This window comes from Coregonus clupeaformis, chromosome 16 (genome assembly GCF_020615455.1).
Source record: "Coregonus clupeaformis isolate EN_2021a chromosome 16, ASM2061545v1, whole genome shotgun sequence".
Taxonomy (NCBI): Eukaryota; Metazoa; Chordata; class Actinopteri; order Salmoniformes; family Salmonidae; genus Coregonus; species Coregonus clupeaformis.
Genome location: NC_059207.1, coordinates 43,481,284 through 43,494,606, shown reverse-complemented (window position 1 = coordinate 43,494,606; position 13,323 = coordinate 43,481,284). Strand labels below are relative to the sequence as shown.

Below are 13,323 nucleotides of genomic sequence, written 5' to 3'. Positions count from 1 at the left end.
GCATCAAAGCTGGGACCGAGAGACTGAAAAACAGCTTCTATCTCAAGGCCATCAGACTGTTAAACAGCCATCACTAGCACAGAGAGGCTGCTGCCTCCATACAGACTTGAAAATCACTGGCCACTTTAATAAATGGAACACTAGTCACTTTAATAATGCCCCTTTAATAATGTTTACATATCTTGCATTACCCATCTCATATGTATAAACTGTATTCTATACTATCTATTGCATCTTAGCCTATGCCGCTCTGACAATGACATTGCTCATCCATATATTTATATATTCTTATTCCATTCCTTTACTTAGATTTGTGTGTATTAGGTATTTGTTGTAGAACTGTTAGATATTACTTGCTAGATATTGCTGCACTGTCGGAACTAGAAGCACAAGCATTTCGCTACACTCGCAATAACATCTGCTAACCATGTGTATGTGACCAATACATTTGATTTGATTTGATCATCGACGGCGATGAGTCAGCCTACAGGGAGGAGGTCAGAGACTTGGCAGTGTGGTGCCAGGACAACAACCTCTTCCTCAACTTCAGTAAGACCAAGGAGCTGATTGTGGACTATAGGAGAAAGAGGGGAGAGCACGCCCCCATCCACATCAACAGGACCTCTATATCAGGTGGTGTCAGATGAAGGCCCGAAAAATTGCCAAAGACTCCAGCCACCCAAGCCATAGACTGGTCACTCTGCTACCGTCCGGCAAACGGTACCGGAGCATCAGCTCTCGGACCAACAGGCTCCGAGACAGCTTCTACCTCCAAGCCATAAGACAACTAAATAGCCAGACTGCTAAATAGTCAATTAATGGTACACAGACTATCTGCACGGACTCTTATCTTGCACTGACCCTACGCACACTCACTAGACTATATATATACACACACACACAACATACACACACTCACTCACACACACACTACATTTACACTCCCACACATTCACATACACATATACAGATACAACACAAACACACGTACATACACACACATATACATTACTCACACTTTACAAATATAATTTGCTGCTGCTACTCTGTTCTTTATTTTACTCTTATTATTATCTATTCTGATGCCTAGTCACGTTACCCTGCCTTCATGTACATATCTACCTCAAATACCTCGTACCTCTGCACATTGATCTGGTACTGGTACTCCCTGTATATAGTTCCATTCTTGTGTATTTTATTCCTCTTGTGTTCCTATTTTAATTAACATTTTTAAACTCTTCATTGTTGGGAAGGGCTCGTAAGCAACCACTTCACAGTAAAGTCTACTACACCAGTTGTATTCGGCGCATGTGACAAATACAATTTGATTTGATTTGATTTGCATTCAGGACCCTGGGTGGTAGAGTGTGTGTGTGTGTGTGTGTGTGTATGTGTTTGGTCTTAATTAATCTCTGTTGTTGCTTCTGTCTCTGAATAAATGCATAATTAAGGACACATTACGACAGAGTTTGCATCACCCTTCAGTCTCTCTCTCTCTTTCACTCTGCCTCTCCCTCAATCTCTCTCTGGCTTTAACTCTTTCTTTGCTTGTTGTGCAGCCTTTTGTCTGATAGCAATGATGACTGATCATAAATGCAGAATGTGGCAGGGCATTCATTAGAGCAGTGGTGAGGAGGGTACAACAGCCTTGGAGTAAAGAGAGAGTGAATCCGAAACATACAAGATATTGCATAATAGAAAAGAATGGTAGAAAATCATTTCAAATGATAAGTAATGTGAGTGTAGAGTAATATATATATAATAGATCATGCATATAATAGCTGGGCATGCTCATACAGTATGATATATATTCTATATGGTAGTGCTGCATTTTGAAACTCCATGGTGTATTCTCCTCTGATCTACCTGTTCCAGTGATAATGACAGTGTAATAATAGAGAGTAGTAATGACTTTGACCTGAAGGGCCCCTCTCTCTGGCATGCCTTCTGAGTGGGATCGGTCAGCAAGGGGTTAACTCCTAATACACGCACGAGCACACACACAAACACACACTCTACCACTCAGAGAGAGAGAGAGAGAGAGAGAGAGAGAGAGAGAGAGAGAGAGAGAGAGAGAGAGAGAGAGAAAGAGAAAGAGAAAGAAAGAAAAAAGAACCCACATTTCTGTTTTCCTTTCTTTCTCTTTCTTTTATGAGGAAGACTGGCATTGCTCACGTAGAGACTGACCCTGTTTTGGTATGAACCTGTAGCTGTGCCAGGTGGAACAGAACACAGGAGGTCTACTGGGTGATTAGCTTTGCTCCAGATGATCCTATAACAACACCCCAATGCACTGCACCCTAAATCTAAATCCATTAAAAGTGTGTTAAAAGGTATTTGTTTTCAAGGGCATCTCAACAGCAAGCTGCTATCGAAATCAGGTTTTTGAACCCTGACTTGGCAAAGATGTTGGGCTGTGCCCCAGTGCTTTCACTCAGTAACAGGATAGACTGCAACCTAAACATTATAGGTGTGATCATCAGCCTACTCCTGAATGAAATCACGCTGTGTGTGTGTGTGGGTAGCAAAGAGAATCACCTCCAGCTGCACAGAGCTATGTGCTGCCTGCCTACTGTGACTGAAATTGTATAGTCTCAAATTAGAACCATTTAGACTAAAGAGCACACAAATGCACACAGCAATGAAAGTGTCTTATCCACGCATAGCAGAATTAGAGTACTGTTAGAGAAAAAAAGACTAGACAAGTTACACCAGATAAACAATGTGGGAGTCAGAAAATCTGCCTGAGATGTACAGGCACCAAAGCCAGCGACAGCCTGACAGGATGAGTGAAGGGAACCAATGGAGATGAGGGAAGTGGAGGAGGATCCCGGAGGATCCTCTCTGAGAGCTCTCCGTCAGTCACTCTGCCCTGTGTCTCTCAGGGGAGAGAGAGGGGAGAGGAAGAGAGAGAGGTAGACAGAGAAATAGAGAGAGAGAGAGAGAGAGAGAGAGAGAGAGATTGAGACAATAACTACTGCTGTCCTGTTACTGCAGGGGTTCCCAAACCTTTTGACTTGGGGCCCCCTTCCAGCATTGGGGAAAATCCCGCGCCCCCCCCCCCCAGCGCGCGTGCACACATCTATTTCTATGGGCACAAGCACTGTTCATGACACAAACTGTTCACACCCCTCTTGTTGGTGGAGAGAATATTTCAGGTTTAAAGCTTATTACCTTGCAATTCTACATTTTGCCATGTTTAATGTGTATTCATGTGTCATTTGCATGACAAAAAATGTACAACAATATCTATGGGCTAAAAAAACTAAATAAAAAAACGTTAGCTGACTTGATCTGGACATTTCTGACAATTTATAAATAGCTCTCTAAGATATGCAATGACTAACATGACAAGAGGAACTAATGATGCACTACCCAATTTCGAAATTGCACCTTGTGCATTCTACTATTACAACTTTCAAGAGTAAGTTTAATGCCGGACTGCGTTCCTTAAAAAAATTAAATTAACCCATGCCCCCCCCGGCGACTCCTTGCACCCCACAGTTTGGGAACCACTGTGTTACTGTATGCCTGTAGCCACGTCATGACTTAAGCTTCCTCCTCCACTAGTTTTGTTCAGTTTGTTTTTCCTCCATGGAGAGTCTTTTGTCTCTTCTAGTGGAGGTTAAAACACCTGGTCTCTCCAGTGTTGTCATGGTCACCAGCCCTCTCTCAGTCAAAAGATGCCCATGAAGAGAAAATGAGAACATATTGTTCTATCCCTCTCCGTATGTTTGGCTAAACAACTTAAACTTCAACATTCTAGGATGGCTATTGCACCTGTGTTAAGTAGAATCATTTGCCTAAAATCACTTTAACCTGCAGAATATATTGAAATAATCATTATAAATGTGAAGCTCAGAGTGCGAGTTTAATCTGACAGCATGTTTGCATACACCAGTATGCTCAGTTTCTTTTGAAGGACAGACTTGTCCTGATGTGCCATTTGGAAAGTGAAACACAGAAAGCATTTCCTAGTCCAAGTCTCTGCAGGGCTTGGAAGGGAAAGAGGCTGGCATGACCATTAGCAAATACACAAAACTTACTTACAAAACTCAACCATTCAAGAGGTTGACATTCTCTGGTGATTTTCTGTTTTTCATATGGTGAGAGGCTTGTCTCTAGATCTTTTGCGCAATATGTGAGACATAGTCAACATAGACGAGAAGCTTCCTCAAACAGTGCATGACGTTTGCTCATCTATTAATACCAAGTGATGTGGTCTGACGGCACTAATGATGTCATCTCTTACACTCGTGTGTGTTTGTGTGTGTGTGTGTGTTTGTGTCTGTGTGTGTGTGTGTGCGTGTGCATGTGTTTGTTTGTGTATATGTGTGCGTGTATTCCTGGGTGTGTTCTGGGTTATGTAAAGTGTTTCTTTAAGCTGCTGATGTAATTATTAAGACAGACGATTTGATGGGTCAGGCACGACACAGTATGCAGTATGTTTTGCACACTGGCGTTAAAAGACACAGTAAGCTGATTTCCAGGGTCTTGGGTATATAATCCACTGGAGTGACTTAGTCCATACACCATGACTTCAACTAGCTGATTCACACTCATGTTAAATGATAGATGCCTCTTTCTATTCTTTGGGATATGAATCCTGAGAATCCATCTCTCTCTGTGAGTCATTACTGTTTAAGGAGAACGCCTCCTCCCTCTTGTTTCATGGAGAGATCCAGACATGAAGCTTTCCTATTTCAGCTAGCAGACATGAAACTCTCCTATTTCAGCTAGCAGACAGCTCTAGCTCAACCTATGTTCCCTCTTCAGTAATACTGCATGTTCACTGCTGAAAGTCAATGAGTCACTTCACAGCAGCACCAGCATAGGCTGTAGTGTTTCTAAAGAACGTATCATTAGGATTCATCTACTCAGGCTATAAAGCATGTATTTGTGTGAAAGCATACGTAGATACAATATATTGTTTAATTGCTACTCAGTATTACTATACTATACGTAAGGGATAAACAGGGAGGGGCTAAGCTATGGAGCGAGATAGCTGCCAAAAGGTTGAACGTACGTATTGTTAGGATCGTAAGAAAATCCATATGTAAATTGTTAGGATCGTAAGAAAAGCCATGCGTGAAACATGAAACGTAAACGTGAAATTTCACCTGTGAACATTCAAACACCATGTTACGATTACGTACTAACATTTTAGGCTTGAACAAATCTTGTGTTGCAATTCTGACGTACAATAATACCTTTCAGAGTTTTGGCAGTTTCATCTCACCAACAAAAAAAACGTTCACCAAACAGCCTGTGAGGAGTGCTACGCGAACAAGCATAACACAGTATAAAAAAACAGAAGTAATGGAAACCGGAAGATGTATCCTGCACGTTTTCAAGTTAAAAGTCTCCATTCTCTATTACTCCTCAGTTGAGTTTACTTCACATTTAGGTAGCTAATGTAATGGATTTGTTTGCCAGCGCAAGTCTAGATGGCACTAGCTGTATTATGCCTACAACAGTGAAGTTTCAGTCCGCTAGGTGTATCTCTACAGCATAGGCATATCTCTGGGTGAACTGGACATCCCCATGCATGCACCTTATTCAATATTGCACAATCCCATTCTCTGGGCTCTGTCTGCAATTATAACCAGTAGTATCTACCAGGAATAATGAAACATAGAATTATAATAGATGGTTTGGTGAATCTATGAATTATGCATGGCCACTGGAGTCTTTACCACTCAAAATATATATATTGTTATAGGATATTTTGATATTTATTTCATCACTCAAAATCTTGCGAAAGCATATTCTGTAGGAAGGGTTAATATGAATTTTAAATAATTGTACATGATTTATATGAATCGGGTCATGAACATATGGACTTTGAAATGAACAAGGGAGAGGTTAAACGTAGGCTAAGTCTGGTATAACTCTGTTGCGGTGGTCTTAGGAAGTCTCCGTATAGGCTATTACCTCCATCGTGACACTGCTGCCCAGTTGAAGAGCTTGTGATCTCCGTGCAGCACCACAGCACCATGCGCCTTCGGAAAAGCACCCCTAAGCCTCAGAAGATGCCCTTCTGGAGGCATGCAGCTATTGAGTCATTATATACAGTGGGGAGAACAAGTATTTGATACACTGCCGATTTTGCAGGTTTTCCTACTTACAAAGCATGTAGTGGTCTGTAATTTTTATCATAGGTACACTTCAACTGTGAGAAACGGAATCTAAAACAAAAATCCAGAAACTCACATTGTATAATTTTAAAGTAATTAATTTGCATTTTATTGCATGACATAAGTATTTGATCACCTACCAACCAATAAGAATTCCAGCTCTCACAGACCTGTTAGTTTTTCTTTAAGAAGCCCTCCTGTTCTCCACTCATTACCTGTATTAACTGCACCTGTTTGAACTCGTTACCTGTATAAAAGACACCTGTCCACACACTCAATCAAACAGACTCCTACCTCTCCACAATGGCCAAGACCAGAGAGCTGTGTAAGGACATCAGGGATAAAATTGTAGACCTGCACAAGGCTGGGATGGGCTACAGGACAATAGGCAAGCAGCTTGGTAAGAAGGCAACAACTGTTGGCGCAATTATTAGAAAATGGAAGAAGTTCAAGATGACGGTCAATCACCCTCGGTCTGGGGCTCCATGCAAGATCTCACCTCGTGGGGCATCAATGATCATGAGGAAGGTGAGGGATCAGCCCAGAACTACACGGCAGGACCTGGTCAATGACCTGAAGAGAGCTGGGACCACAGTCTCAAAGAAAACCATTAGTAACACACTTTAGTAAGCCAGCGCATGTCCAGGCCCGTCTGAAGTTTGCCAATGACCATCTGGATGATCCAGAGGAGGAATGGGAGAAGGTCATGTGGTCTGATGAGACTGCACCGTATTGAGGGGAGGATGGATGGGGCCATGTATCGCGAGATCTTGGCCAACAACCTCCTTCCCTCAGTAAGAGCATTGAAGATGGGTCGTGGCTGGGTCTTCCAGCATGACAACGACCCGAAACACACAGCCAGGGCAACTAAGGAGTGGCTCCGTAAGAAGCATCTCAAGGTCCTGGAGTGGCCTAGCCAGTCTCCAGACCTGAACCCAATAGAAAATCTTTGGAGGGAGCTGAAAGTCCGTATTGCCCAGCGACAGCCCCAAAACCTGAAGGATCTGGAGAAGGTCTGTATGGAGGAGTGGGCCAAAATCCCTGCTGCAGTGTGTGCAAACCTGGTCAAGACCTACAGGAAACGTATGATCTCTGTAATTGCAAACAAAGGTTTCTGTACCAAATATTAAGTTCTGCTTTTCTGATGTATCAAATACTTATGTCATGCAATAAAATGCAAATTAATTACTTAAAAATCATACAATGTGATTTTCTGGATTTTTGTTTTAGATTCCGTCTCTCACAGTTGAAGTGTACCTATGATAAAAATTACAGACCTCTACATGCTTTGTAAGTAGGAAAACCTGCAAAATCGGCAGTGTATCAAATACTTGTTCTCCCCACTGTACCCTAATGTAGGCCTATTTGCCTACTAGCCAAATAAAGTGCAGAGCATGCATGATGCGTGCAACTCGTCATTCCAACATATTTGAACATTTAATTCATCCAGTCAGTATGTCATCCATTCAGTCATTTGTCTGAGTTGTAATAGGAACTAAATCAAAGAGAATAGAACAGTCTTATTCATTTGTTTATTGAAATCCATGTGTGTATTCAAAATTATCTAAATTCTCAAAAGTTCTTTAGCCTACCACTTTAATAATTCAATGTTTAATTTAGGCCTATCCAAATAAACAAAATAGGCCTTCAACTTGTAGGCATTGCAATTTAGGCTATCATTTTGGGTACTGGTGTTTTGCGGAATAATTGTAGAACTCTATTTGTGTTTTATAACAGTTTTTATTACAGGGCTCCCCTTAAAAAGAGACCCTAGCTCACAGGCCTCTAAATATAGCCTTTAATAAATGTTAAACAAAATAGTTGAAGCACGTGCAGTGGCTGATAGGGAAAACAGATCTGGCAATAAGAATAGGCTATAGATAGTCTTGACCATTTGGGACCCCTTGGCTATTTCGCTCAGGACAGGTTATAGTCAAGACATAATCAATATTTTGTTCTGTCTCATTTATTGATATGGATATAGCCTCTGCGTGATGGGTTGTGCAACGCAAATGGCTATAACAAGCCTACATATAGAGTGGAATTCACTAATACAACAGTCAAAATGTCTAATATAAGGCCTACCGTGCTCCCAAATACTGGAACAAGTGTGATTCATTAGGTTACATGATCCCCACAGTAGCCCCACGCAGCTATAAAAATAAATGATGCAATTATAAGGCCAATAAATAACACACAACAGCACGGCATATTTAGATAGCGGAATAGGTCAAGCCTAAATCATATTTACTTTCTATTTTGCAGCTCAGGCGGTTATTCTAGACAAGGCTCTTCTGTGTCTTTATTATTCTCACACTAGTCATTTGCTGAAGGCCCAAGCCTATACCACGCCATCTACTGGTGTAACGTCGTTATTGAATGCAGTTCTAAAACAAGCTCTAGACCTTTATTTTGGAAATGAAACTGGAAGCTGCAAAGCAACTAACGTCTCGGCTAGAGTTGCTTGATTGACTAGCTAACTTTGACTAGCTACGTTCAGTTCATGTCCTTTGCAGATGCCACATTATTGACAAAAGTTTGTACGTACCTCCCGAGTGGCGCAGCATTCTAAGGCACTGCATCGCAGTGTTGTGGCGTCACTACAGCCTGGGGTTCGATCCCAGGCTGTGTCACAACCGGCCGTGACCGGGAGTCCCATAGGGCGGCGCACAATTGGCCCAGCATCGTCAGGGTTAGGGGAGGGTTTGGCCGAGGGGGCTTTACTTGGCTCATCGCGCTTTAGCGACTCCTTGTGGTGGGCTGGGCACCTGCAGGCTGACTTTGGTCGTCAGTTGAACGGTGTTTCCTCCGACACATTTGTGCAGCTGGCTTCCGGGTTAAGCGGGCGGGTGTTAAGAAGCGCGGCTTGGCGGGTCATGTTTTGGAGGACGCATGAGTCGACCTTCGCCTGTCCCGAGACCGCTGCGCAACTCAGGAGGCCTATTCATACTAGTCCCAACACAAATCTAGAGTTGCTACCCAAGCCGGCTGCTCGTTCGTTCTATCGGGTTTGATTGCCAGAGACGCGACCCGGTCGTTCAGTCTTTTTGTTCTGTATCTATAGACGTTCATTGCAGTTGTTCGTTCTAAATGTTCTATTGCCATACTGGCTGGCAATGTTCTTATCCCTTGCTTGCTAGCTCAGTCACGTCAAACAGTGCAGCCATAATAACAATAAAGTAGCTTCATTTGCATTTGTTGAAGCTGTTTTCTAGTGACATTTATTTGGATACATCCAAAACAATGAGCTAATGAGGCACGATTTTACCTGGCATAGAAAATGTGCTTGATCGTCAGGACACTGTTGTTCAGAGCAGCTAGCCAACAACACAGCTAACACAATCACTTCAAACTGAAGCTGGAAAGACTGCAAACTAGCTGCACTACGTTTCATTTTAGCTGTTTTCTATTAATATTTATCTGTATACAAAATGATGCTTTCATGATTTCGACTGGCTGAGAAAAGCTGCCTGCCTGTCTGTTTCATCCCGACACGTTCATTACTATGCGACAGCTGGAGATCAAATTTGAATATTGAAACAATGTTGCAAATGTCGGAGACAGACAGCAAGGTTTATATACAGTGGGGGAAAAAAGTATTTAGTCAGCCACCAATTGTGCAAGTTCTCCCACTTAAAAAGATGAGAGAGGCCTGTAATTTTCATCATAGGTACATGTCAACTATGACAGACAAAATGAGGAAAAAAAATCCAGAAAATCACATTGTAGGATTTTTTATGAATTTATTTGCAAATTATGGTGGAAAATAAGTATTTGGTCAATAACAAAAGTTTCTCAATACTTTGTTATATACCCTTTATTGGCAATGACACAGGTCAAACGTTTTCTGTAAGTCTTCACAAGGTTTTCACACACTGTTGCTGTTATTTTGGCCCATTCCTCCATGCAGATCTCCTCTAGAGAAAGTGATGTTTTGGGGCTGTCGCTGGGCAACACGGACTTTCAACTCCCTCCAAAGATTTTCTATGGGGTTGAGATCTGGAGACTGGCTAGGCCACTCCAGGACCTTGAAATGCTTCTTACGAAGCCACTCCTTCGTTGCCCGGGCGGTGTGTTTGGGATCATTGTCATGCTGAAAGACCCAGCCACGTTTCATCTTCAATGCCCTTGCTGATGGAAGGAGGTTTTCACTCAAAATCTCACGATACATGGCCCCATTCATTCTTTCCTTTACACGGATCAGTCGTCCTGGTCCCTTTGCAGAAAAAACAGCCCCAAAGCATGATGTTTCCACCCCCATGCTTCACAGTAGGTATGGTGTTCTTTGGATGCAACTCAGCATTCTTTGTCCTCCAAACACGACAAGTTGAGTTTTTACCAAAAAGTTCTATTTTGGTTTCATCTGACCATATGACATTCTCCCAATCCTCTTCTGGATCATCCAAATGCACTCTAGCAAACTTCAGACGGGCCTGGACATGTCCTGGCTTAAGCAGGGGGACACGTCTTGCACTGCAGGATTTGAGTCCCTGGCGGCGTAGTGTGTTACTGATGGTAGGCTTTGTTACGTTGGTCCAAGCTCTCTGCAGGTTATTCACTAGGTCCCCCCGTGTGGTTCTGGGATTTTTGCTCACCGTTCTTGTGATCATTTTGACCCCACGGGGTGAGATCTTGTGTGGAGCCCCAGATCGAGGGAGATTATCAGTGGTCTTGTATGTCTTCCATTTCCTAATAATTGCTCCCACAGTTGATTTCTTCAAACCAAGCTGCTTACCTATTGCAGATTCAGTCTTCCCAGCCTGGTGCAGGTCTACAATTTTGTTTCTGGTGTCCTTTGACAGCTCTTTGGTCTTGGCCATAGTGGAGTTTGGAGTGTGACTGTTTGAGGTTGTGGACAGGTGTCTTTTATACTGATAACAAGTTCAAACAGGTGCCAATACAGGTAACGAGTGGAGGACAGAGGAGCCTCTTAAAGAAGAAGTTACAGGTCTGTGAGAGCCATACATCTTGCTTGTTTGTAGGTGACCAAATACTTATTTTCCACCATAATTTGCAAATAAATTCATTAAAAATCCTACAATGTGATTTTCTGGAATTTTTTTCTCAATTTGTCTGTCATAGTTGACATGTACCTTTGATGAAAATTACAGGCCTCTCTCATCTTTTTGAGTGGGAGAACTTGCACAATTGGTGGCTGACTAAATACTTTTTTTCCCCACTGTAAGATGTTGAAAACTAAATGTTAGTCTAAAAGAAATGTGAGATAATGTCTAGATGCTTTATATAGTGGAGATCAAGTTTATAAATTGCCTGGCTGGGCTGATGACACAGTAGACACCGGTTGAAATGCGGTTTTAACCAATCAGCATTCAGGATTAGACCCACTCTTTGTATAATATTTTATACTGTCCTGTACTATATACTATACTATAGTATCAGTATAATCATCAGTAATGTCCCTGCTTCTCACCTTGGCAGGAAGACGCTCTCCACCACGTAGAAGTCCTGCATGAGAACATCTCTGTCAGGTTTGGAGGTCAGGTTGCCCACTGTGTAGCCAATGCCCAACTGGATGGCCCCCTTCAGGGCTGACGATGTGGTCTGAGGGTCAGGGACAACCAAACACACCAATCAACACATAAATCAACACATACATTAACCAATCAACAAATCAATCAAGCAACACATGAATCAAACAAAAATATAAACGCAATTTCAAGGATTGTACTGAGTTACAGTTCATATAAGGAAATCAGTCAATTGAAATCAATTCATTAGGCCCTAATCAATGGATTTCACATGACTGGGAATACAGATATAGATCTGTTGGTCACAGATACCTTAAGAAAAAGGTAGGAGAACTAGGCGTAAACTCCAAAGAGCAAGAAGGTAGCAAATTCCCAGAAGAGAATGGTACTAATTTCTAAGAAATAATGTACTGATACCTCTTCTGGAGGCATGTCTTGTAAAAGGTCAGTGTAAGATGGGCGTTCAGGAATATACAGTACAGTCAGAAAACAAAGTCAGATTGTCTGAAACAAGCACGTTAAAGTCATGAAATTGAAAGCCAGTTGATGCCTATGACACTTTCTTAGATGGCTTCAATTGTTCTGAAAATGTCAAATTAATTACCCAGATGTTTCAAATCGACTGCAATAGGCCCAGTTATATTGTGTGTGCCAAAAATTCCATAGCCACCAGTTACGTCTAATCCAAATGAAAATACAGTGAAGCAGAGAATGGACTGTGAGGATGGCTTCCCATCATGTACTAACTGTGTAGAAGCAGGAGATTTATAGGAGCTCATATGTCAAAGGGTCACATCAAAAGGCTTCTTGGACTTCATCATAGTGATAAATGGTCATTCATTTCAACAACAAACACTGGGAAACCTCCCTTCATGGTTCTCATAAAAGGCCAGTAGAATCCAGCCAGAGAGAGCAGTATATGGAGAGATGAAACTTTACCTTCTTGTATGTTTTCTCTCCGCTCGTGTTCCGAGACCCTCCCACTCCATTGTCTGTGGTCGTTGACATCTGACGAGAGGACAGAACAGAAGAATAAGGAACTCACTGGTCAAAGTTTAGAAACAAACAGAGTATCTTCAGGTGCTACTGTAGGTCAGTGGTACAGGAATAAAGTCAATTCACATTGACTGTCTAGGAATAGATTCATTTTGGGTTATTTCATAATGTCAACACACAGCTCACAAAGGTCTTTCCCCTACCGTCTTTCTCAGGCCAGAGTACACGACCACATAGGCCTACAGTTTGAATTTGACTAATACACCTGTACAGATTGGTGAGCTATGCATTTTTCATTGCATCATCTGACACAGATACACACCCACATTGTCTACATACGCTAGACATTCAGTCATGCTGAATTGCTCCTGTAGCTGGCTACAGCTTAAGAAGTAGGTCTTAATGTGAAGATGTAAAGCTAACACAGTATATCTACAGTATCTGGTAGTGATGTTTATCAATAAGATCCTGCAGATAGGAGTGTCTGCGTGAACCAGGTATAATGAGCACACCCTGCTAAGTGAAAAGTGAAGGTGTAATCAGTCACCTTGTTTAGTGAAAAGCTCTAACAATGAAACAGAATCAGGTGCGTGTAATCAGTCACCTTGCTTAGTGAAAAGCTCTGCCAGTGGAACAGAGATCACGACCACATCTCTTGGTCATCAGGCAGTCATGGGGAGGTTTCAATCTACAGACACCCT

The 13,323-nt window shown here is 42.1% G+C and overlaps 1 protein-coding gene across 1 annotated transcript in view; it reads right to left on the bottom strand.

The window, feature by feature from the left end:
* Positions 1–13,323, bottom strand: part of LOC121584955 (phosphatidylinositol 4-phosphate 5-kinase type-1 beta) — a gene marked incomplete at its 5' end in the record, with an annotated part of 39,581 nt that extends 26,258 nt beyond the window's left edge. The window contains 3 exon segments of the mRNA XM_041901232.2: positions 11,569–11,699; positions 12,566–12,634; positions 13,227–13,323. Coding sequence (XP_041757166.1) covers positions 11,569–11,699; positions 12,566–12,634 — 200 coding nt within the window.